General features: G+C 36.6%; 3 protein-coding genes across 7 annotated transcripts; 1 reads left to right on the forward strand and 2 right to left on the reverse strand.

Moving 5' to 3' along the window:
• Window positions 1-5,754, reverse strand: sprb (sepiapterin reductase b). The gene is made up of 3 exons (XM_084389253.1): window positions 5,279-5,754; window positions 3,684-3,974; window positions 1-1,081 (listed from the first exon to the last, which is right to left on the reverse strand). Exons 1-3 carry the CDS (start codon window positions 5,604-5,606, stop codon window positions 891-893), a joined length of 810 nt encoding a protein of 269 aa, XP_084245379.1. The 5' UTR covers window positions 5,607-5,754; the 3' UTR covers window positions 1-890.
• Window positions 996-25,058, forward strand: smyd1b (SET and MYND domain containing 1b). 5 transcript variants are annotated; one of them, XM_084389249.1, is made up of 11 exons: window positions 996-1,093; window positions 8,233-8,527; window positions 12,010-12,186; window positions 14,354-14,567; window positions 15,639-15,769; window positions 16,507-16,545; window positions 18,310-18,505; window positions 19,515-19,607; window positions 19,688-19,851; window positions 20,544-20,712; window positions 21,873-23,391. In XM_084389249.1, the coding sequence occupies exons 2-11, from the start codon at window positions 8,406-8,408 to the stop codon at window positions 22,029-22,031; spliced, it is 1,464 nt and encodes a 487-aa protein (XP_084245375.1). In that variant the 5' UTR covers window positions 996-1,093; window positions 8,233-8,405; the 3' UTR covers window positions 22,032-23,391. The 5 variants fall into 5 exon arrangements, with proteins under 5 accessions (XP_084245375.1, XP_084245376.1, XP_084245374.1 ...); XM_084389250.1 differs by lacking the exon at window positions 996-1,093 and adding an exon at window positions 23,534-25,058 and having other exon boundaries at window positions 7,796-8,527; window positions 21,873-22,062; XM_084389248.1 differs by lacking the exon at window positions 996-1,093 and adding an exon at window positions 7,799-8,148.
• fabp1b.1 (fatty acid binding protein 1b, tandem duplicate 1) lies at window positions 23,477-25,428 on the reverse strand. Its single transcript, XM_084389254.1, has 4 exons — window positions 25,346-25,428; window positions 24,741-24,913; window positions 23,695-23,787; window positions 23,477-23,610 (listed from the first exon to the last, which is right to left on the reverse strand). The coding sequence occupies exons 1-4, from the start codon at window positions 25,410-25,412 to the stop codon at window positions 23,557-23,559; spliced, it is 387 nt and encodes a 128-aa protein (XP_084245380.1). The 5' UTR covers window positions 25,413-25,428; the 3' UTR covers window positions 23,477-23,556.
• Window positions 25,429-26,347: the final 919 nt, after the last annotated feature.

A 26,347-nucleotide genomic window follows, 5' to 3' on the forward strand; every position in this document is an offset into this window, starting at 1 on the left:
CCCTATCATTAATTTATTACAGGAAAACACCAAAGATATAGTGAAGAAAATAAGTCTAAATATTCTCTGAATATTCTTTGATTTCCTCCCTTGTGTTTTCCTCTGTATTTCCGTCGATCACCACTAGAGGTCCTCAGCTGCATTAATAACAAACTCCACACAGCAGCTTTAAAACACCAGCAACATTTATTTCTTCTTTCTTTAAAAAAGTGTGCGCATGTCTAAACAAATTTACAGATTTTTAACGTAGACTTAAAATGAATAAAAAGAACACACTATCAACAACATGGTTTAACATGAGCTTCCTCAGTGTTTCTGTCTTGTTTTCCAGCACAAATATCTAAACAATGAAATATCTATCGCACTAATTAACATTTTTCAGTCTTCATATCTTCAGTCATTTTGTTTCTTCTCCAGTAAATGTATCTTGATTCAAGAATGTTTAGATATTTGTGCTGGAAAACACTAATATGTAAAATTAAAATGTAAAATTAAAATAAACAAATAATTAAAAATAAAAACAATTGAGGAATAAAACCCTGAAAATGAAATTGTTTAAATTTAAAATTTAAATAAACTATTAAAAAAAGGAAAACATTAAAATAAAACACTGAAACTTAAATCATAAAAATTAAAAATTAAAATTAAAAATTAAAAAAATCAAAATGATCACTCACTAAAAACAAACAAAAAAAAGCACAAATATCTAAACAATGAAATATCTGCTAATGAAGTTACTGATTTTGATTCATTTTCCAGTCTTATTTCTTCAGTCATTTCGCTTCTCCAGTAAATGCATCTTGATGTAAGAATGTTTATATATTTGTGCTGGAAACTCTAGGAAGAAGCACATGTTTGTATGTACACGAGCTGTAAGTGTGAATCTGCTCCTAAAGCTCGTAGAAGTCGAGATGCGCTCCGGATGGGAAGTTGTTGTCCAGCAGCAGTTTGATGAGTTTGGACCCGGACTCCTCGCAGGACAGAAGCTGGTGCTCGGAGAACATCGAGGAGAACGAGCGACGCAGGTTCAGGTCTCCTGAGAAACGACGAGCTTGAAGCTGCATGTCTGTGTCCAGAGGACCTGCAGGTCACAGTGAGTCCAGCACACTGTCAGTGAACATGCAAGACCTTTCCTAAAACATGCAAAACCTTTCCTAAAAACATGTAAAATCTTTCCTAAAACATGCAAGACCTTTCCTAAAACATGCAAAACCTTTCCTAAAACATGCAAAACCTTTCCTAAAAACATTTAAAATCTTTCCTAAAACGTGCAAAATCTTTCCTAAAACATATAGAATCTTTCCTAAAACATGCAAAACCTTTCCTTAAACATGCAAGACCTTTCCTACAAACATGCAAGACCTTTCCTTAAACATGCAAGACCTTTTTCTAAAAACATGCAAGACCTTTCCTAAAACATGCAAGACCTTTTTCTAAAAACATGCAAGACCTTTCCTAAAAACATGCAAGACCTTTCCTAAAAACATGCAAAACCTTTCCTAAAAACATGTAAAATCTTTCCTAAAACATGCAAGACCTTTCCTAAAACATGCAAAACCTTTCCTAAAAACATGTAAAATCTTTCCTAAAACATGCAAGACCTTTCCTAAAACATGCAAAACCTTTCCTAAAACATGCAAAACCTTTCCTAAAAACATTTAAAATCTTTCCTAAAACGTGCAAAATCTTTCCTAAAACATATAGAATCTTTCCTAAAACATGCAAAACCTTTCCTTAAACATGCAAGACCTTTCCTACAAACATGCAAGACCTTTCCTTAAACATGCAAGACCTTTTTCTAAAAACATGCAAGACCTTTCCTAAAACATGCAAAACCTTTCCTAAAAACATGCAAGACCTTTCCTAAAACATGCAAAACCTTTCCTTAAACATGCAAGACCTTTCCTAAAACATGCAAAACCTTTCCTAAAACATGCTAAACCTTTCCTAAAAACATGCAAGACCTTTCCTAAAACATGCAAAACCTTTCCTAAAACATGCAAGACCTTTCCTAAAACATGCAAGACCTTTCCTAAAACATGCAAGACCTTTCCTAAAACATGCAAGACCTTTTTCTAAAAACGTGCAAGACCTTTCCTAAAACGTGCAAGACCTTTCCTAAAACATGCAAGACCTTTCCTAAAACATGCAAGACCTTTCCTAAAACATGCAAGACCTTTCCTAAAACATGCAAGACCTTTTTCTAAAAACGTGCAAGACCTTTCCTAAAACGTGCAAGACCTTTCCTAAAAACATGCAAGACCTTTTTCTAAAAACATGCAAGACCTTTCCTAAAACATGCAAGACCTTTCCTAAAACATGCAAAACCTTTCCTAAAAACATGCAAAACCTTTCCTAAAATATGCAAGACTTTTCCTAAACCATGCAAGACCTTTCCTAAAAACATGCAAAACCTTTCCTAAAAACATGCAAAATTTTTCCTAAAACGTGCAAGACCTTTCCTAAAACATGCAAGACCTTTCCTAAAAACATGCAAGACCTTTTTCTAAAAACATGCAAGACCTTTCCTAAAACGTGCAAGACCTTTCCTAAAAACATGCAAGACCTTTCCTAAAACATGCAAAACCTTTCCTAAAACATGCAAGACCTTTCCTAAAAATGTGCAAGACCTTTCCTAAAACGTGCAAGACCTTTCCTAAAACATGCAAGACCTTTCCTTAAACATGCAAGACCTTTCCTAAAACATGCAAGACCTTTTTCTAAAAATGTGCAAGACCTTTCCTAAAACGTGCAAGACCTTTCCTAAAAACATGCAAGACCTTTTTCTAAAAACATGCAAGACCTTTCCTAAAACATGCAAGACCTTTCCTAAAACATGCAAAACCTTTCCTAAAAACATGCAAAACCTTTCCTAAAATATGCAAGACTTTTCCTAAAACATGCAAGACCTTTCCTAAAAACATGCAAAACCTTTCCTAAAAACATGCAAAATCTTTCCTAAAACGTGCAAGACCTTTCCTAAAACGTGCAAGACCTTTCCTAAAACGTGCAAAATCTTTCCTAAAACGTGCAAGACCTTTCCTAAAACATGCGAGACCTTTCCTAAAACATGCAAGACCTTTCCTAAAACATGCAAAACCTTTCCTAAAAACATGCAAAACCTTTCCTAAAAACATGCAAGACTTTTCCTAAAACATGCAAGACCTTTCCTAAAAACATGCAAGACCTTTCCTTAAACATGCAAGACCTTTCCTAAAACATGCACAACCCTTCCTTAAACATGCAAGACCTTTCCTTAAACATGCAAGACCTTTCCTAAAACATGCAAGACCTTTCCTAAAACATGCAAGACCTTTCCTAAAACATGCAAAACTTTTCCTAAAACATGCAAAATCTTTCCTTAAACATGCAAGACCTTTCCTAAAACATGCACAACCTTTCCTTAAACATGCAAGACCTTTCCTAAAACATGCAAGACCTTTCCTAAAACATATAGAATCTTTCCTAAAACATGCCAAATCTCTCCTAAAACATGCAAAACCTTTCCTAAAACATGCAAGACCTTTCCTAAAAACATGCAAGACCTTTCCTAAAACATGCAAGACCTTTCCTAAAAACATGCAAGACCTTTCCTAAAACATGCAAGACCTTTCCTAAAACCATAACTATATGCACGTCTGCTTTAAGGCACAGGAGATCGATCATCAGAACTCGACACTCACCCGGGGCGTAACTCAGCACCCGTACATCCGGCTCCTCTTCGGCTAACACCCGGAACATCATGTCTCGGGCCGCTTTCCCGGTGCAGTACAGGACCCACGAGGGGAAGGGCTTCAGCGCACACAGAGAGCTGATGTTCACCACGGTTCTCCTCAGACCCAGACGACGAGGGAACGCCTGCAGAACGCCGGCCGTCAGACTGAGCGCGCCGCTAACGTTCAGCGATAGGTAGCGGTTCACCTCCGCGGGGTCCGTGAACGACTGAGCGAAGCGAGACACGTCGCCCAGAGACGCTGAGAACAAGAGACACACGTTCCTTTACATTACAAGAGAACGATCAGCTCTCTCAGTGTTACAAACAAGCGTTCTTCCAGTAACTTTAAAATGTAAGTTATGTGATCTTTAATAATGTTCTCAAAACGTAAAAACATTATTTATACATCATTCATGGAAATGTTACTACTTGTTTCAGAGAACATTTAATAGTAACACAACATTTTCATGTTTGAAGAATGAAATGTTCCCTGTACTCAATAATTGTATCCCTTAAAACTCATCTTTAATCACCAAAATGGCATATTAAAGCGTTCTTTCCTTGACATTTTTTATTCATGACTTATATCTTGAATGTAACTTGACACCTCATTTAGTATATGCGGTTTTATGAATATGCAAATGAGCCCCGCCTCCACTCACTGAGAGGCTGAAAAGAGAGAGACACGTTCTTTTACATTACAAGAGAAAGATCGGCTCTCTCAACGTTATGAACAAACATTAGCACGAAAACATTATGGAATTATTAAACATTCATGGAACTTTTTGAAATGTTACTACTTGTTTCAGAAAACACTTAAAAGTGACATTCCCAGAATGTTTGAAGAATGGAATGTTCCCATAAAGTCCCCCTGTAGTCAATCATTGAATCCCTTAAAACTCATCTTTGATATAGCTTGACTGTAACTCGACACCCTTGCCTCATTTAGTATGTGCGGTTCTATGAATATGCAAATGAGCCCCGCCTCCACTCACTCACTCAGCTCAGAGATCCACTGCTTGACGATCACACATTGATCTGATTGGTTACAAGGTAGTTTGTGACGTCAGAAACACCAGCGATTTCAAAGCGTGTGTTTGAGACTGTCTTTGGTTCACTGCAGTTTTAAGGAGGAAATACTCAGCAATGGTGTCGACTTATGAACTTACACATGCTTTGTCTTAAAGCAGATTAAAAACACCACATAGACACATAAACTACATGAAACGCTGGATTTTCACCACAGGGGGACTTTAAATAAGTTATTCCTTGTTAACTGAACATTCCATTTTGTAACATTTGAACATTTCCATTCCAAGTAGTAACATTTAAAAATGTTACAATTTGTGCCAACGTTTCGAGAACAGAAAATGATTTATTAACTTACTGGGAGAGCGTTTGTTCATAATCTGGATTAAACCCCAAATCAAATACTAAAACATTAAAAGCTTGCTTAAAAACACCACATACTCATGATAAACAACATTAAAAGCTTGATTTTCACCACAATGGGGACTTTAACGTTCACATAACCCCAAAAATATACATAAAACTCCAGCACACCTGCGTTGTTGATCAGAAGCACGTGGTCCATTTCAGTCGAGTTCGTCTCTTTAAGCGCCTGCACCGTTTTCTCCACTCCTTCTGTCTCCTCCAGATCCGCTTGAACGCATCGAACGTCCAGTTTGTTCTGTCCACACAGACTCACGATGTCTTCCTTCAGCTCGTTCAGCTGGGCTGTGCTTCGGGCCACCAGAACCAGGACAGATCTGGGCTTCAGTCGGCAGCTCAGCTGGAACGCCAGCGCTCGCCCGTAACCTTTCGACGCTCCTGTGATGATGCACAGAGCTCTTCCCAGATCCCTGGGCTCCCGAGAGATCAAGTCTTCCATTGTGGGACGCTTAGGAAAAAAGCCTGGGAGTCAGGGAGTCGAATGATGGTGAAACTCCGAGACGGAGCGCTTTATGCGGAGAGACTCCGAGAGGAACGAATCCATTTCACACTGAGAGCCATGAGAGATCATTCATGAAAGTGTAAAAGTTCTGCATCAGCTCACATATCTAAACATTCTGAAATCAAGATACATTTACTGGAGAAGAAGCAAAATGACTGAAGATGTTAAGAAAATATTTTTTGATGGAAACACTTTATAATACTGTTCCGTCATTAATGAATAACTACACAGGAACAAATGAGTAACGCATTATTAACACTCTAGTAACTACTATTAACTAACAACAAACTCTGATTGACACACTAGTAAGTAATAGCGCTCAGTTGAATGTGATATTTCACTATTAGCTAATCAGTACCTCACTGAGAACTACTATATACAGGTTCATAATTAATATCAATAATGCATAATGTATAATATAAGGTAACGGTAACCCACTATCAAGTGTTTCTACATCTTTCTAAAGGAACTACTAATTATTTGGATCAGTATCTAAAGTGAAAAGCTTAATAACTCTCTAGTAATTAGTAAAGTGTTATTAATTTGACAGTTATGCAAGTTTATGCTTAGAAATCATTTTGTTTTCCCTTTTGATTTTTCTGACTCCATTGTCAGATATTTGTTCTTGTTTTAAACACAAACTCACTTCATTTTCTTAATATCTTCAGTCATTTTGCTGCTTCTCCAGTAAATGTCTCTTGATTTAAGAGTGTTTAGATATTTGTGCTGGAGAACGAGACCGAAACACTGAGATTATTAATCTTAGTTAGTGTTAATTTTAGCATTCGCTAATACAGAGATCCAGCCAGACTCACTCGATTAGTGTAAATCACTTTAAATCTCATCTTACAAAAATGAGAAAAACAAGCAAATTATGATACAGGAACCAGCGAGAGTGAAGCAGAATAACAGCCGGAGTGGAAGTGTAAATGCGGAACAGGACAGAAAAGAGATTCTCTTTCAGAAGATACACAAGCAGAACTAAATAATTATGAATATATGAATTACATTCTTCCCGAAGTGTGTCGTGCATGTAATGTCCGTCACTAATCAGATGTTCATGTGTTCTCATGCGATGATCAGGAGGACACACACACTCTTTCTGACAGATTTAACAAACTACACAAACAGCCACACACATTATTAACATTATTTTATAACACTTTATTAAAAAAAGCACACTGTAAGCAAAGAAATCAGCAGAAAGTTGGGCATTTTGCATTTAGATGTTTCCTTTAACCCTTTAAAACTGCATTTATTTGATAAATATTTTTTAAATATTATTATAATGTAAATCATCTGTTCTCTATGTGAATATACAGTAAAGTGTAATTTATTCCTGTGAATGTTCAGCATCATTACTCCAGTCTTCAGTGTCACATGATCCTTCAGAAATCACTCTAATATGATGATTTGATGCTCAAGAAACATTTATGATTATTATTGATGTTCATATTTTTGTGGAAACTATGACGCTTTTTATTTTTCAGAATTCTTTTATCAATAGAAAGTTCAAAAGAACAGCATTTATTTGAAATTGAATCTTTCGTAACATTATAAATGTCACTTTTGATCAATTTAATGAGTCGTTTATTAATAAAAGTATTGATTCCTTTAAAGAAAGCTACTAACAATGTAAGTCGCTTTGGATAAAAGTTTTTGGCAAATGCATAAATGTAAATATGATTGAATTAGACTGTCATTTTGGAGACAAATAAACACTGTGCCTAGTTATTATTATTCTTTTAATTTTACCTATTAATGTATGAGCAGATTTATGAAGTTCATGATGCACCTCGAGAAGTGTTATATTAGTATTATTTATATACTATTATATTTAGCAATATTTTTAATCAGTTTTTTTACACTTTCATTTTAGTTAAATGTTTTGTAATTTTCAGTTTTTATTTAGTTTTGTATATTTAATTGTATTTAATTTAATGTTTTTTAATTTGAATGGAATATATATATATAATATATATATATATAAAAAATTTTTTTATTATTATTATTATCATTATTATTATTATTTTATTTTATTTTATTTTATTTATTTTTATTTCAAAGAAGCTCAAATATAAGAGTGTGTCACATGATCACGGCCTCATTCCCAGACTTCCATATGTGCAATTTCAGAGTTTTCATCACTATTATTATTCCATTCTGTTAGTCCAACATATGGCCAGTTTTGAGTAGATGTGTCAGACGTTTGACTAGTACTGTAACTTAAGGTCAGATCAGACAGAAATATGTCTTTAAAGTAACAACTGCATGTTTTGTGAATGCATTGATATGACTCTTCTTGAATGGAACAATCCAGAATGTGTGTGTGAAGGATCCAGAGAGTGTGTGTGTGGGGGAAGGAAGGTGCTGGAAGGTCCAGGTGGCGGCAGCTGTCTCTTGACTGGCGGCTCCAACTGAAGGACAGAAATATCCCAAACGAGGCTCTCCCGCCGAGGGAAATGCATGCATGTGAAAAGTGTGCAAAAGTTTGCAAGCTCAAACAGCATTAAATCTCATCCAGCTGTGATTGTTGCATCACCTGTTCCTGCTCTTTCCACAGACCTCTGGGAACCCTGCCCCCGGATCGCCCCGTGTGACGACACACACATCTTCTCGAAACACCCCTACTGAACCCCAACATGGTACAGCTGGAGCCCTCGGCTATTTTAGTATTTTAGTGAGTGCTAGAGGAATCCCAGACGCCAGATCGAAGCTGACGGCTTTAGTGAAGACATGGAGTTTGTGGAAGTGTTCGACTCCCCGGGGAAAGGCAGGGGCCTCCGGGTCACCAAAGAAGTTTGGGCTGGAGACGTTCTGTTCGCTGAAGCCCCTTTGGCATCTGTGGTTTTGGACAGGTAAGAGCCTGATCGACCAGCGAGACCTGATGTGGAGGAGGAGGAAAATGGCTACTCAAAATTGATGTTCTTCCTCATTTCATCCACATCCACATTTACTGGAGAAGAGAAATGACTGAAGATACTAAGTCTGAAAAATGAAGTGAGTTTGTGCTTAAAACAAGAACAAATATCTGACAATGGAGTCAGAAAAATAAACTTAATTCAAAGTGAGAACTTTTCTGACCCCATATTAAGCATAAAGTCTCGTTATTTTATCTTAGTATCTTCAGTCATTTTGCTTCTTCTCCAGTAAATGTGTCTTGCTTTAAGAGTGTTTAGATGCTTGTGCTGGAGAACGAGACCGAAACACTGAGGAGGAACATCATGTTTGAAGAGTAAAGTTACACTTTTGATCACTGTATTGTGTGTTTAACTGAGATAAAGTGAATTATAAAAACGTATTTTATCTCAGCTAGTCGCCAAAGTGACATTTTTCATTTTAACTTGATGTCCTAAAATAACTAAAACTGAAATAAAATGAATAAAAACTATATTTACAAAGAACAAAAACAAAATGAGTAAAACTTTAACTAAAATTGAAATGAAAACCGAATGATATAAACATAAAAATGAAGGTTGTAAGATTATTGATTATTGAAGAAAAAACAACTTCTATAGTAGGCCTACGCTGGTAATGATGATTGACAGGACTGAATGTTTAGGCTCCTCCCGAACTACGTTTTGAACTTCATGTAATTCAATGTTACTTGCCGTTTCTTTGTAACTATTTATGAAATTTTGTTGTAATGAGTGAGCGAAAATAGTAAATCCTACAGCGATGGAAGCTTGTTTCCGCCACAGAATAAAACATTTTAAAAGATAATTGTGACTTTTTATCACAATTCTGACTTTATATCTCACAATTCTGACTTTATATCTCACAATTCTGACTTTATATCTCACAGTTCTGACTTTATATCTCGCAATTCTGACTTTATATCTCACAATTCTGACTTTATATCTCACAATTCTGACTTTATATCTCGCAATTCTGACTTTATATCTCGCAATTCTGACTTTATATCTCGCAATTCTGACTTTATATCTCACAATTCTGACTTTATATCTCGCAATTCTGACTTTATATCTCGCAATTCTGACTTTATATCTCGCAATTCTGACTTTATATCTCGCAATTCTGACTTTATATCTCACAATTCTGACTTTATATCTCACAATTCTGACTTTATATCTCGCAATTCTGACTTTATATCTCGCAATTCTGACTTTACATCTCACAATTCTGACTTTATATCTCACAATTCTGACTTTATATCTCGCAATTTTGACTTTATATCTCGCAATTCTGACTTTACATCTCGCAATTCTGACTTTATATCGCAATTCTGACTTTATATCTCGCAATTCTGACTTTACATCTCGCAATTCTGACTTTATATCTCACAATTCTGACTTTATATCTCACAATTCTGACTTTATATCTCACAATTCTGACTTTATATCGCAATTCTGACTTTATATCTCGCAATTCTGACTTTATATCTCACAATTCTGACTTTATATCTCGCAATTTTGACTTTATATCTCGCAATTCTGACTTTACATCTCGCAATTCTGACTTTATATCACGCAATTCTGACTTTATATCTCACAATTCTGACTTTATATCTCGCAATTTTGACTTTATATCTCGCAATTCTGACTTTACATCTCGCAATTCTGACTTTATATCGCAATTCTGACTTTATATCTCGCAATTCTGACTTTACATCTCGCAATTCTGACTTTATATCTCACAATTCTGACTTTATATCGCAATTCTGACTTTATATCTCGCAATTCTGACTTTACATCTCGCAATTCTGACTTTATATCTCACAATTCTGACTTTATATCTCACAATTATGAGATAAAAAGTCGCAATTACCTTTTTTATTTTTTATTCAGTGGCGGAAACAAGCTTCCATACAGCAGATTTTTATTACTAAAATCTACAATAGTACACTCTTAGAAAATAAAGGGATTCTATATAGAAATCGTAAATGATTGCATAACGCTTTCATGTTAAACAGGTTATTTAATTTGTTTTCTAGTGATAAATTATGTTTACTAATGACTTACTTCATTAAATTAAATTAAATTAATAAAAAATAATGCTAAATGATGTAACCCCTAAAAGCGCCTGACAGAACCTTTAAAGTTCCATTAACCTTTACAAGTAAGAATGCATATCAGAGATTCTGCAGTAACACTGATTATGATTGAGCTTTAAATAGCAGGGGTCGATTGAGTCGTGGTGTCATATGCTGTTTATACTCTATATTTAACCTGACGTCCCGAAGAGAACTTGCGTGGCTTTTCCAGAGCCGAACTTGTCTTAAGATAACACACTGTAAAATCAAGATTAGAATCGAGCAATTTAGGATCAGAAGTGAAGAATCGTTATTTGCTCAGCATGAAGAATCAGTTTTCCAATCTGAACATGAGATATAAAAACTGGGTTGCATAAGATGATTCAGCATGAATGAATAAGATAAGTGTGTCACCCAATACTGTCACAAGCTCTGTAAGTAATGTAAGAACAGATATATGTGATGTGTAGAGGAGAGCGGGGCACAACTGACACACTTTTGACTTTCTCAGTTTGTGTAAATTCACTTGGGGTTCAGAGTATTAACTTTTCCCCACATTAACTTCACACGTCTAGTAAAATAATGTTGTTTTGTGTCATTAATACAGTGTTCGCTTGTTTCTTGATATATCCCGAAAGAATGGAAGTGAAATGTGACAATATGCCCCATTATACATTATAACACGACCATGTGACAGATTAAAATGTTATCTTATCTAATCAAAAAAATATACAAGAAAAAAAAAATAAAAAAATACAATTTTATATAAAATAATGGCATTTTTTAATAATTAAAAATAAAGTAATTTTTGAGTTTGACAACAAACACACCGCAAAACACAGCTATACAGCAGCACAGTTCATAATAATAATTAATAATATCTGAACAGTCTTTATTCACCTTTTTCTCATGGTTTCTCAATAGAATTCATAAAAGTATAGAATAGAATATCATAGTTCTAATAGGGGCTCATTGTAACCCGGCGAGGTTAGATCAGCATTAAAGAACTATCTCAACTCTTAAATAACAGTTTGGAGATTAAAATAATATCAGATTTGTCTAATTGATATTGTGTGTGTTGTGTATGGTTAGATGTATTGGGTGGATGTTGTGTATTTTTAATTGGTTTGTGATTGTATGGCGAGACCAAAGACCAATTTTCAGCCTAGATTTTTTAATTTTGGTGTAATTTTTTACTCTATATAGTGTTGATATGGCAACTAGTGAATACACTAAGTTTCATCATGCTGGCACGTGTGTTATAGCTGCTTCATCTGTAGATGTGTTTGTAGCTGAGATTAAAGTGTGTGTGGAGTGTGAGATCTAACGAAGCGTTCTCTGTTCCAGTCTGGTGTCCAATGTGTGTCACGGGTGTTTCCGGCGTCAGGAGAAGCTCCAGCGCTGCGGTCAGTGCCGCTTTGCTCAATACTGTGACAGAACGTGCCAGCGAGCCTCCTGGGAAGAACACAAACTCGAGTGCGCTGCCATCAAGAGCTACGGAAAAGCACCCAATGAAAACATCCGGTATGAGCCGTAATGAGCCGTGTTTTAGGCCTCATCATTCCCTCTGGTCATTTTTAAACTAATTTTTATTTTATTTTTATTGACTGTTCATCAAGACCCCAGGACTTTTGTCACATTTGAACCACGAATACACACAAAAAAGTAATGGATTCGAGGAGTTTTGGGGTTGAAATTTTAAAAAGTAACAAATCCTTCCGTCGCGGGTCAATTTGACCCCATTAGGAATGAATGGAATGTGAGGAATGCTTCAGTACACATAGAAAAACCTAGAAATGCTCAAAATTCTAACTAAAAATGCTAAAACTTTACCAAGAAAATGATTTAATAATGTCTACATGTGTCTCTGAATGCACACTGAAGAGAAACTGACTTTAGGACCCAGAGGAACAGCTCATTTACTCCATATAGAGATATAAGGCCATATAGAGTCATGAAATATCACGTTATATTATTATTTTCCCAAAAGAGGTCGGCAAAGACACACAATGCAAGATATTTAGAGCTGAATTAAAAGGGTTATGCATGAAACTGTGAGTTATTTTGAATTTAAGTTGAAAGAATGTGAGGAATATGCTTAAATTACTATTTATTTGTTATTTAATGATCAAATCTAGTCATTTAAAGGTGCATTGCGCAACTTTTCATGTTAAAAATACCCGTTTTCTAACCCATACATGCTTAAACAATTGCCTGATGGGCTGACTGAGCCCTTCTCTGATCACTGCGATTGCCTCTATAATCCTGTACAGTAAAATAAATAAGAGGGATTCGGGTCGGAATCTGAGACTGGGCGTGACGTCATGCGCGTTCACGGCACGCTCATATGTCTGGCAGGTTTGTGTATGCGCCGACGCCGCCATTCTCCGTAGAAAATGGATTCTAAGAGACCGGCTTGTAGTTCATTCCAAACAAACACCAACGCAAACTCCACGTAAGATAAAAAAAAAAAGAGAACTTTTGTCTAGTGCAACCCAAAGGTCCAAATTGGAGTCAGACAGGCGTCGGGGTAAGACGAGAGTAAACATAGGGAAGGCTTTCAACAAATGGAGAGATCTCCGGTCTGCTCTAGGGCTCAAACGGGATCCTCAGTTGGTTTTTTTCTTGATAAAAAGGTAAGATATATCCCATTCTCTAATGTCTGATACGGCCAATAATGACAATAAATGACGATCCATAAAATGTGTAATGCTTTAGCGTAAGCTAGATAAATGTACAATCGGAATAGGTTTTACTAACTTACCATTGTCAGTGATCAGGTTCAGAATGATTGTGATATAAAATGCTGATATATAAGTTAGATACTTAGACACAAATTTTGAGCAAATTACTGCTTAATTACGATGTATTGCTATTGGAATATGCTACTTAGCTGATCAATAAAACAGGCTAAACCCCCGCAAATCTTCGGCGGATTAGCCTGTTTGGCTTTTATGGTAACGTCATAGTGCCACTTGATTGTTTATTACCTTGAGACATTTGGGTGTACTTTGTTGACCGACTGTGTATGGTATGGTATCATGATTACTATTTTGAGCTTTTACAAAGTTATAACTTATATTGTTCATGAACGTGTTTCCATAATAATAGTCATAAGTGGATACAGTAAACACATAACACAGTTCAACATGGAGATAGATGGGAATAAAAAACGAAGTTTTCTACTACCCCCATTTTTTCCCTCACACATAAGTGTGTTATTTACTCAATTGCCTTTCCTTTCACATATTTTAAATTACTTGCAGATTTAAAACTTTATTACCTCTGAAGACATTATGATTGTAAACAAAAGATTTGTGCGGCTGATGCTCCTTGGGTTATGACCAGCTCGAGCTCGTGCAAGCGTGCGTGTGCGTGTGGTCCGTGAGCGTGCACACCTCTGGTTGCAGTTTCGCTTGCCGCCAGAGGGGGCGTAGTTCTGCGAAAACTCAGACTCTCGCGCAATGCACCTTTAAAGGTGAATAAAATAAATTGCATTAAAAAGTTAAAAAAAAATAGTATAATTTTAGGGGTTCGGGTCATTTTGACCCGCGAGGGAAAGATGTGTTACGAGGTGCGAGGGAAGGATGTGGTTTGGGAATGTTTAGGCATGCTCCCTAGCGTTCTGCATGTAGCGTTCACACACATATGTGACAGAAATGATGGAAAAATCTGATGCTCTGTGTTTTAGTCTCGCCGCGCACATCATGTGGCGTGTCGATAAGGAGGGAATGGTGGTCTCGGACATGCAGATGACGACCCTGGACGACCTGGAAAACCACATCTGTGACATGAACGAGGACGACCTGAAGGACTTCAAAGTCGATATCCACAATTTCCTCGACTTCTGGCCTCGCGGGAGCAAACAGCACACGGTGGACAGCATCTCACACATCCTCGGAGTGGTACGTGAACTTCGAATCATCCGTTTAGGTGCTGAGAAGAGAATATTATTGTAATGTAAATCATCTGTTTTCTGTGTGAATATACAGTAAAGTGTAATTTATATCCTGTGATCAAAGCTGAATTTTCAGCATCATTACTCCAGTCTTCAGTGTCACATGATCCTTCAGAAATCACTCTAATATGATGATTTGATGCTCAAGAAACATTTCTCATTATTATCAATGTTGAAAACAGTTCATATGTTTGTGGAAACCATCATACATTTTATTTTTCAGGATTCTTAGAAAGTTCAAAAGTCAAAAAGTGAATGAATGAATGAATGAATCAATGAATGAATGATTGAATCAATGAATCAATGAATTAATGAACGAACCAACGAATGCATGAATGCATGAATGAATGAATGAATGAACGAACGAACGAACGAACGAACAAACGTATGAATGAATCAATGAATGAATGAATGAATGAATAAATGAATGATTGATTGATTGATTGATTGATTGATTAAATGAATGAATGAATGAATGAATGAACGAACGAACGTATGAATGAATCAATGAATGAATGAATGATTGATTGATTGATTGATTGATTAAATGAATGAATGAATGAATGAACGAACGAATCTAAGTTCAAAAAGGTCATTTTTGATCAATTAAAGGCTTCCTTGATGAATAAAATTATGAATTTCACTTCTTTTTTTTACTAATCTTACATATCCTAAACGTTTGAATGGCAGTGTATCATATTTTCCACAAAATATGAACTGTTTTCAGCATTGATAATAATGTTTCTTGATCCTCAAATCATCATATTAGAGTGATTTGTGAAGGATCATGTGACACTGAAGACTGGAGTAATGATGCTGAAAATTCAGCTTTGATCACAGGATATAAATTACACTTTACTGTATATTCACATAGAAAACAGATATTTTAAATTGCAATAATATTTCACATTTTTTAACACATAAATGGTGACATCATTTGAAATCATAATCGTTCCAAACGTGTGACGGTGGTGTGCATGTGACATGCGGTGACTCTTCTTTCCTTCCCGTCTGCCAGATTAACTGTAACGGGTTCATGGTGAGCGATCAGAGAGGTTTGCAGGCGGTTGGCGTCGGTTTGTTTCCTAACCTGTGTCTGGTGAACCACGACTGCTGGCCCAACTGCACCGTCATCCTCAACAACGGCAAGTAAGTTGAAGCGCTGGTCTTCAGATCCTCAGTCGGAGCGTGAGAGCGAACAGGTGAAAGTAACTTGTGGGCGAGGAATGAGAGAGAAAAATGGCTGGAGGAACTGAGAGTTTGAACTGAAAGAGTTGGGAAGGGAATAACTGGAATAACCCGCTCATGTGATTCAGGGTTTCTGTGAAATGTACATTAACCCAAATACTGTGGCCTGTGTGTGGGATGCTGGATCATTAATGTTTGGTATGCACATGCATCCTTTCAACTCATGATGTTCATGATAAGACTCTCTCATTGAACAAGATTCACAGAGAATGTTATGGAAGCTTGTTCCCGCCACAGAATAAAACATTTGAAAAGATAATTGTGACTTTTCTCAGAATTGTGTGATATAAAGTCAGAATTGCGCGTTATAAAGTCTATACACGTTATATCTCACAATTCTGTCTTTATAATTCGCATTTGTGACTTTCTAGCACCACATTCTGAAATAAAAAGTTGCAATTACCCTTTTTATTTTTCATTCTGTGGCTCAAACAAGCTTACATAGAATGTCCAAATAAAGCTGTGTACTTTTAATTTGAAGTACACTAGCGTTCCTCTCGCACACCTCGGCCTCCAGACGTATAATGTGCATAATTGTAGTTTTGCCTCTTTTTTTAACGTCAGAACAACAACAGAATTGGATTGATAACAGTATCCTGAGTTCAGTAAGTCCAGCTGCTTCTTGCTTTGTGTTTCAGTCAGTCGGCTGTCGATACTATGTATCATTCTCAGAAGAGGTGGGTCCGTTCAACCGTTCCTCTTCTCATCAGATCTTCTTCTTTCTATCATCACATCCATCTCTTCAAATAATCAACTACCCAAACACAGCCAAATGAAACATGACGGAGACACTGAGAACAGCTTTAGTCATGAGAGTTTGCTTGTACTGCCTACCCAGCTGACACAATATTTTTAATAACGTTCCAATTAAGTTATTATAATGTTCTCTGAATGTCCAGGTTTTAAAGTCCCCCTGTAGTCAATCATTTAATCCCTTAAAACTCATCTTTGATCACCAAAATTACATATTTAAACGTTTTTTTTCTTCAGTTTTTCATGCCTTAAAATATCTTGACTGTAACTCGACACCCTTGCCTCATTTAGTATGCGAGGTTCTATGAATATGCAAATGAGCCCCGCCTCCACTCACTCACTCAGAGATCCACTGGTTGACGATCACACGTTGATCTGATTGGTTACAAGGTAGTTTGTGACGTCAGAAACACCAGCGATTTCAAAGCGTGTTTTTGAGACTGTTTTTGGTTCACTGCAGTTTTAAGGAGGAAATACTCAGCAATGGTGTCGACTTATGAACTTACACATGCTTTGTCTTAAAGCAGATTAAAAACACCACATAGACACATAAACAACATTAAAAGCTGGATTTTCACCACAAGGGGGACTTTAAATATTGATGATGTCAATTGATCGACTTTAAAAAAGTTATTCCTTGTTAACTGAACATTCCATTTTGTAACATTAGAACATTTCCATTCCAAGCAGTAACATTTAAAAATGTTACAATTTGTGCCAACGTTTCGAGAACAGAAAACGACGAACGAACATTCTATTCATTTTACTGGGAGAACGTTTGTTCATAATCTGGATTAAACCCCAAATCAAATACTTATATTTATTAAAAAAAAGATGAGATAGATGGGATAGTTAAAAATTCTGTTATCATTTAAAAATGCTCATGTTCGTTTTCATGTTTCATTGTGTTTTCTTTGGCGTTCTGCTCAGTAGCACCTCACTGCAGTACACGAGATCCAGGAGGCGGAGCTGGATCCAGATATAAGGGGTGGAGATGGGTAGGTTTAGGGCTGGGTTTAGAGATCAGGGGGTGGAGATGGGTAGGTTTAGGTATATGTAAGGTGGGAGGAGTTGGATCTGGATCCAACTCCCCCTGGACTTCATGTTCTGCAGTGAGGACCATCTCGTTCTGCTGGAGAAAGAAAGAAAGAAAGAAAGAAAGAAAGAAAGAAAGAAAGAAAGAAAGAAAGAAAGAAAGAAAGAAAGAAAGAAAGAAAGAAAGAAAGAAAGAAAGAAAGAAAGTTGTAATGACGTGAAAGTCAAATGATGACAGAATTGAAGTATGACGAGTTCCACAGTAAGGCGAGAGCTGATGACGGGTGGTTGGTCCGTTTGTTGTCACTTCTAACCTCTTTCACATCTAATATCACTCTCTTCCAGTCTTGACAGCTGCCACAACTAATTACCACTTTGATATGCAAATATATATGTGGCTTTACGTCATCCTGAACATTTGTCTGTGTGTGTCACTGTGTTTCCGTCTGCTGTCAGATCAAGTTAAGATGTTGTATATGATCACAGTCTGGGTCTATATACAAAACTCCTCTGTGTTCGCCTAGTTAGCGAAGAGTGTTGTGCGCTTGCTTGATCTGGAGGGCCTGTGAACGCAGGAACGGGTTCGTGATGCTGAAGTGTGTGTGCTCTGATTCGAGCTTGCGTGTGTGTGTGTGTGTGTGTGTGTGTCACAGAATCGAGCTGCGAGCGCTGGGGAAGATCAGTCCCGGGGAAGAAGTGACCGTGTCGTATGTGGACTATCTGAACCTGTCTGAAGATCGCAAGCGTTTGCTGAAGCAGCAGTATTACTTCGACTGCACATGCGAACACTGCACCAACAAAACCAAAGATGACCTGAAGATGGCCGGAGCCGAGGTGGAGGGAGAGAAGGTGACGGTTACTCACAGATCTAACATGAATCAATCAATCAATGAATAAATGAATGAATGAATGAATTATTGAATGAATCAATGATTCAATGAATGGATTCAATGATTCAATGAATCAATGAATGATTGATTGAATGAATGAATGATTGATTGACTGAACGAACAAATGAATGAATGAACGAACGAACAAACGCATGAATGAATGAATGAACGAACGAATGAACGCATGAACGAATGAATGAATGAATGAATGAATGAATGAATGAACGAACGAACGAACGAATGAATGAATGAATGAATGAACAAACGAACAAACGCATGAATGAACGAACGAATGAATGCATGAATGAATGAATGAGTGCATGAATGAATGAATGAATGAACAAACGAACAAACGCATGAATGAACGAACGAACGAATGAATGAATGCATGAATAAATGAGAAGACAGGAGACACACAGCATGTTTCCAGCTCTATCTGAGTCCCGTGGCTCTGCAGAGATTAGCTGTTATATATATATCAGTCCTTCAGTGAAAGATAAGGAACAGAATTCCAGTCTGGAGCTCGAGTTACTGACCTCAGAACAGGAGGAGGATTATGAGGCCGATCATCTAAATCAAGGGTTAAGATGAAAACCCTTGTGAAAAAAAAAATGAGAGAAAAACATTAATACTAAAAAATAAAAATAAAGTACATTTTTAAAAATAGTTTAAATAAATAATTCAATAAAAATCTGTATTTCATTTATAAAAATAAATAAAAAGTAGATTAAAATGTATAAAAAATAACCAAATAATACAAATAAAACAATAGTAAAAATAAAGTTACAATTAATTAATTTATAAATAAATAAAAATCAGACAAAAAAATAAATAAAATAAAAAGTCGATTAAAATAGAAAACAAAAAAACCTAAATAATATAAAATAAAATCAATAATAAAATCAATAATAAAAATACACAAATTAGGCTAATAGAGGTTAAACATGATATTTGATGTTCTGCTCCAGGTACCAGAAGAAAAGGTGAAAGAAATCACGGAATACAGCCGGAAGATGCTGGAGAAGATGGAGAAGGCCCGGTTAGACGCAAACTACAACGAGGTAAAGATGAGTCTCCATACGGATGAGTGCATGCCGCTGCAGGTGTGTAACGTAACACGAGTGTGTGTGTGTGCGCGCAGGTGGTGAAGATCTGCCGCGAGTGTGTGGAGAAGCAGAAGGACGTGCTGGCCGACACACACATCTATCAGCTGCGCATGTGGTGCACGCTCAGCGAAGTGCTCTCATACCTGCAGTTCTTCGACGAGGCGTCTACGTATGCGCGCAAGATGGTGGAGGGATACCTGTGAGTGTGTGTGTGTGTGTGAGGCTTTCATGCAATCATGCACAATTAAAGGAAGCTTTTTCTCCATGTTCATTGTTCTTAAGTGTGTGTGATGTTGCTGTTTGATCATGAAAAAGCTCCAGTTCTTCAGTGTCAATGTTTCTGAACTCCTGAAACGCCTCCATTAGTCTAGCATAGAGTTTCTTCCGGGAACGAACACGTCACAATATTCCTCATTTAAATAATTAATATGCAGAATAAAGGGGCGGGGCCTGGTTGAGTTAGTTAGTAGTGTGTTGAAACTGGCGGTTATGGTAATTAGGGGCGGGACATTTCCAAACACACTCGAAGCGCTCGACCAATCACAACACGCTTTTCCAGCCGACCAATCAGAGCACAGTGTGCTTTTCAGAGGGAGGGGCTTCATAGAGACAGGAACCAATCAGGGGTGTGATTCCCGAAAGCATCGTTAGCCAACTGTGGTCGCAAGTTCCGTCGTTATCAACAGTTCAACTACTGTAATCTCCTGTTATCACTGTAAAGCTGCTGTGAAACATCTGTATTGTGAAAGCGCTGTATAAATGACTTGACTTGACAATGGAGAATATGGGGAAATAATGCATGCACATCTATTCTAGTAGAGCCCATAAACAACATCAAGACTTGAGAAAAGGCTTAATATGTCGTCTTTATATGTTTGTGTATTGAAATAGAAAACTGTACCATCCCAACAACGCTCAGCTGGGAATGGCTACGATGCGTGCCGGCGTGACGCACTGGCAGGCGGGGCTTATCGAGGTCGGTCACGGCATGATCTGCAAAGCCTACGCCATCTTGATGATCACACACGGCCCCATGCACCCCATCACCAAAGACCTGGAGGTAAAGGACTAACCCCAGTTACAGTGAGCCTTCACACACATACAGTCAAACCAAAGTATGTTCAAAGTATATTAAACAAGCTTTCCTGGAGCTCTAACAGTGGAGCGCTGGTGCTTGCAACGCCAAGGTCATGGGTTTGATTCCCAGGGAAAGCAAGAACTGATAAGAGTGTAAATGTGTAGCTTGAAATGCAATGTAAGTCGCTTTGGATAAAAGCATCTGCCAAATGCATAAATGTGCATGTAAATATTCAGACACCTTCAACATCATCACAGTTTATTCGCTAAGTGTGTAACAATACCCTCATGTCACGATTCGATACATATCACAGACGTATGATAAAAGGTTAACAAAAAATGCTGAAAATACACAATTATTTGATGTAAATACAGAATATGCTTGTTCTCTGTCCCTGGTAACATCAGACATTTGGCATTATCACAAATATTCCCCCATTGCATTATTATACATTATATTCAACATCATATATAACAGTTTAATGTAGAACTGACACTAAAACTCGATTTTGTTTCTCACACAGTAATTTTTATTTTGGGTGAACTATCCACGACACATATTGATGCATTTATTGCGATATATTGTGACACCCCTATTATTCGCTTTAGTTTAGAAAATGGTGATAAAATATGAGCAGAACTCAGTTGATATTTGACTGGTTTTGTCCGTCCTTCTGTTAGACTGTCTCACACATGAATTATGTTGAATATCTGTCAGCTGTTAAATTTAACTACACAATTAGATAATACCAGTTTAGCTCAACCAATCACCAAGCAATGCTTCATTGTGTTCAGTCTGTGTGTAAAAAGAGCATTAGCAATTAAAGAAAACACACTTCAGCAAAACATGATCAGCTCAAAGTGTGGATAATGTCACTGGTAGTCTCTGTATGAAGAATATTTGGGTATAATATCTCACAGTTTACTTTATTTTGCTCTCCTCACTTACATAAATGAACTATAGTGTCCTGATCACACTAGTGAAAAATATCAAAAATCATATCTGGTGGTTTGACTGTATATGAAGGTTCTGTCATCATTTACTGACCCTCATGTCGTTCCAAACATGATGTTTTAGCATCATTGAAACTGAGTCAGTGTAACTCGCTGTAGTGTTTGAAAGTGTTGCTCTCTTCCCATCAGGCCATGCGCATTCAGACGGAGATGGAGCTGCGCATGTTCAAGCAGAACGAGTACGTGTATCACTCCATGCGTGAGGCGGCGCTGCAGAACCAGCCCATGAAGATGATGTCAGAACCGGCGGCCAACGAGAGCATCAAGAACCTGTTCCGCAGGAAGTGACATCACAGTCCACTGAGACACACACGCTCAGGTCAATGTTAGACTCACGTTTATGCATTCAGACAAAAACCAAAGCATCAAAGAGCCACAATCATATTAGGGATGCACGATATATCGGTATCGGCCGATACATGTTCATTTTTTATGTTATCGTTATCGGCCCAGTAATACAATTTGGCTGATATATTAAAGCTGATAAATAATGTATTATTTCCTTCAGCTGAGACGCTTCAGATGCGCACTGTTCAACATGATGATTATGAATTGCTTGAAAAATGATTGGAATCACTTAAAAAAATGAAAATACCGTGAGGTGCAACATGTGTCATATCGGCTACATTAGATTATTATGAGAACATTATGATTGTGCGCTTGGAACATGGATTTAAATGCGAGACTTTGTTTTTGTAACCAGTCTCTCAAAAATTATATAAAAATTTGGATTTAGATTTATCGGCCGATATATCGGTTATCGGCTTTCAAATTAAAAATAATTATCGGTTATCGTTTTCGGCCAAATTTTTTATATTGGTGCATCCCTAAATAATCTAAAATGTACATGCTTAGAAAAAAGGTTCTATATAGAACTCTACTTGACTCAATTTTATGCCAAAAAAGGAGAAGTGTCTTAAATTATTGCATAATACTTTCATGTTTAATGGGTTATTTCATTTTTTTCTAGTGATAAAGTATGTTTAGGAGCTGCTTAACTCATAAAATGTAATCAAAATATGAATTGAATTAAAACAAAATGAATTAATTACAGCTAAATCCATAAAATGATCCCTTTAAGGTTCTATGCAGAAGCTTTTCTTCTAAGAGTGCAGCTTTAGATCAGGACTCAATCTTCACTGACTCGGATGTGCATCTGTACATTTAGAGATGTATGGTTTTCTAAATGATGACTGTAACGACTGTAACGAGGTCGCATGGGTTTATTAGGCTGTTCTTTGTTTTTGAGTGTCATTTGGAATATTAAAGTTTTTTTGTAATTAAAGACTCGTCAGGTTTAAATGATGATGTTTGTGGTTTGACTTTCATTGTTCTCGTCCATAAAAGAGTTGAGACTCAAATGTCGCTTTTTCACAACTCAGTAATTATTTGTTATACATATTATTAGACTGTAAAAGACACACACATACACTCTCACACACACACACACGCACACACACACACACACACACACACACACAGGTTCTGTTTACTAGCTAGTTGAGACAGAAGATTCAACATTTTAAACAATTGTTTTTTATAAATGCATAAAAAATCTATTTAAATGTGCCAAAAAGTAGATTTTGATAACGTCTAATATATATCCACACGCAATACCTAATAAAAGCAAGTCATTCTGAAGTTGATTTCAGTAACTTGATCTCCTTTTCCATTGTAAACACATGCACAACACAAATCATCTCTTTCAAGGAATACAAATAAGGGCACGGATGTGATTTTGAGAACAGTTTAATAAAAATAAAAAAAACATGATATTTGTCTTTTCTCAGATCATGTGGAGGTCCGTGTGTGTTCAGGCCACACGCTTGCTGATCCTCTTGTAGACGAGGCTGCCGAGAGTCAGAGTCTGAAACACACACACACACACACACACATGAGATCTGACCGTCACTGTGAGCTCGTTCCTGATGTTCATGATGTTCTCACTCACGTTGACCAGTGTGTTTCCGTCCACCAGCTCCGTGACCGATGTGATTTTGTTCAGGACGACCTTCAGCTTGTTTCCCTCTTTACTCACAACCGCCTAGAGCACAAAAGACACGATCAGCGTTGTTATCACAGTTTTATTCAACTGCTCACACACATTTCTGTTACACACACACATTTCTGTTACACACACAACTGCTCACACACATTTCTGTTACACACACAACTGCTCACACACATTTCTGTTACACACACAACTGCTCACACACATTTTCAAAACTTTTTTTTTTTCAAAACTTTACACACAAATCCAAGAATTGCACACACAAAATGCAAAATGCCTCAGATCTCTTGCACTGCATTCACAATATCACAAACATCTCAAAAGCAAACATTTGTGTTGCGTTGCAAACACCTTTGCCATACTATTATATGTTTGGATATATCATATGCACACAGTTATTCAAAACCTAAAGCTCTCATTTCACATACATTTCTGCACAAGATTGAAAGTAATTGGCGGAGAGATGTTGAAAAAGTCATGATAAACATGAAAGTAAGACTGAAATCAAACTATTATTTTTACTGTAAGCATTTGTGACTGTGAATACAGTATTACACAGTCCGAAAAACCTATTACCTGACCTTTGACCTATTTATAGATCTATTCTAAAGCCCTGATTGGTCGGTGTTCAGTAAAGCGATGAGTACATGTGAGGAGTGTGTGTGTGTGATGCTCTGATGAATTCCTGTGGTGTTTTGATAGGTTGTGTTTGAAAAAAGGAAATCAAGAGACTTCAGGTTAGATTTGTGTGTGTTACATAGAGAAGTGTGTGTTGTGGTTTGCAAAAAGAGTTTTATGAAATTGAAAACTGAGTCGAAGGCCGAGAATTAGTGTGTGGTTTTGCAGATTTGGTGTGTGTGGTTCTGGTGTTCGAGTGTCAGGTTTTCAGAAATAGTGTAAGGATTGTGTGTGTGTAAGCAGCTGAAGAAACCCGTAATGCACTTTCTTCCACATCCCATCATGCACTCAGATCCATCTCTCCGTACCTTGACTTTCTCTCCGGTCAGCGTCTCTATGTCGGCCTCCTGTCCGATGGTGAAGGAGTTGGTCAGAACTTTGGTTCCGGTCGTCACGGTCACTTTGAAATGATCTCCGTTGTGCTCGATCTCGGAGATGCTCTTGATGTCTTTGCCTTTCTCAATCAGATCATCGGGGAGACCTGAAGGACATTAGAAGCGGACATTACATTTAGTCATTTAGCAGACGCTTTGGTCCAAAGCGACTTACAATTTAGGACTAAATTAAGCGAGTCATCGTGAAACATATGCGATGCCGTCAGTTCTTTCAGGTCGATCTAAAGCGTTAAAAAAAAAAGTTTCAAAAATTTATTTTAATGCAATTTAAGTTGAAGTGACTTAAACACCCAAGTTGATTGCATTTAAAAATTTAAGGCACTTACATACAATCAACTTGGGTGTTTAAGTCACTTCAACTTAAATTGCATTAAACTGACTTAAAAAAAAAAAAATTGCTTAACTTATTTTGATGAGTCAAAGCAATGTAAAAACATATGTTGTCATATCTAATTGATAATCAAATTTTTTTACAGTGTTCATTTTGAATGCATTAAATTGCATGATATTTGACTCACCGATGGCCTTCATGAACTCCACGAATCCCTCCTGACTCTCCAGCTGATATTTCCCACTGAACGACATGGTGACGAGTGGATAAAGAGTGACACCGGAGTGTGTGAAAGATGCTTTTATGTTGTCAGATACACAGATTAATAATTATTAACCAGATAGGATGGTCCTGATTGGTCGATCACTGTGAAATCGGTGAAATGTCATTCGGGGTAAAAGTTGTTCTGAGTGGAAAACAGTGCAGATCTATAATCTATAATCAGATCATGGCCTTAACCTTTGCCCTCGGACCATGACATCATCACACCCTATCGGACGCAAGGGTCACACAACTACAACATCTGGGATTTGTTATGTGTGAAGTAACTAACTAAAACAAATAAAAAACGATAAATTATTTGTATTATTTGTATTTAATTTTAGATGATATATTTAAATATATAAATATATATTTAAAGTACTAAAACTGACAAAAACACAAAACATAAACAATCATATATTATAAATAATTATATATATATTTTAAAATAAACTTTTAGCTAAAATAAGTAAAAAAGTACATTAATAAAAACTATAATAGTATATAAATGATCCTCACTGTCTTTTTCCTTTGATTTTTCCTTTTACAGAAACACTTTACAGTAAGAATTCATTTGTTAACTTTAGTTAAGATGAACTAATACTTCAACTGCAATTATTAATCTTAGTTAAAAGTTGTATTTTTTAATGTAGTTAATGCACTGACATGCCTAAACAATGAAACATTTTATTTTAAAATATATATTACTCATAGTTAGCTAATGCATAATGTTGACAAATCCTAATGTAAATATGTATATATATATATATTTCGAGTCAGAATATTAGATGCATGTGTAAGGAACATTTAGCTGTTGCAATTTTATATATATTGTAATTTTTTATATAATGAAATATGACATAATTATAAATGATGCCATGGCATGTTCATTTATAAATACACATTTGTATGTCAATGCATTCTTCAA

The sequence above is a fragment of the Rutilus rutilus genome (genome assembly GCF_951802725.1).
Source record: "Rutilus rutilus genome assembly, chromosome: 19".
In the NCBI taxonomy this organism is placed as follows: Eukaryota; Metazoa; Chordata; class Actinopteri; order Cypriniformes; family Leuciscidae; genus Rutilus; species Rutilus rutilus.

What these genes read in the sequence shown, in the direction of transcription:
- fabp1b.1 (XM_084389254.1), bottom strand. Translation starts at nt 25,412, where the DNA reads ATGTCGTTCAGTGGGAAATATCAGCTGGAGAGTCAGGAGGGATTCGTG. An exon ending in TGACCGGAGAGAAAGTCAAG is followed by an intron (nt 23,788 to 24,740) that starts GTACGGAGAGAT and finishes TTTGTGCTCTAG; the next exon opens with GCGGTTGTGAGTAAAGAGGG. An exon ending in ACGGAAACACACTGGTCAAC is followed by an intron (nt 23,611 to 23,694) that starts GTGAGTGAGAAC and finishes TGTGTGTTTCAG; the next exon opens with ACTCTGACTCTCGGCAGCCT.
- sprb (XM_084389253.1), bottom strand. Translation starts at nt 5,606, where the DNA reads ATGGAAGACTTGATCTCTCGGGAGCCCAGGGATCTGGGAAGAGCTCTG. An exon ending in GCTTCTGATCAACAACGCAG is followed by an intron (nt 3,975 to 5,278) that starts GTGTGCTGGAGT and finishes TCTTGTTCTCAG; the next exon opens with CGTCTCTGGGCGACGTGTCT. An exon ending in GGTGCTGAGTTACGCCCCGG is followed by an intron (nt 1,082 to 3,683) that starts GTGAGTGTCGAG and finishes TGTGACCTGCAG; the next exon opens with GTCCTCTGGACACAGACATG.
- smyd1b (XM_084389249.1), top strand. Translation starts at nt 8,406, where the DNA reads ATGGAGTTTGTGGAAGTGTTCGACTCCCCGGGGAAAGGCAGGGGCCTC. An exon ending in TCTCACACATCCTCGGAGTG is followed by an intron (nt 14,568 to 15,638) that starts GTACGTGAACTT and finishes CCCGTCTGCCAG; the next exon opens with ATTAACTGTAACGGGTTCAT. An exon ending in TAGACGCAAACTACAACGAG is followed by an intron (nt 19,608 to 19,687) that starts GTAAAGATGAGT and finishes GTGTGCGCGCAG; the next exon opens with GTGGTGAAGATCTGCCGCGA.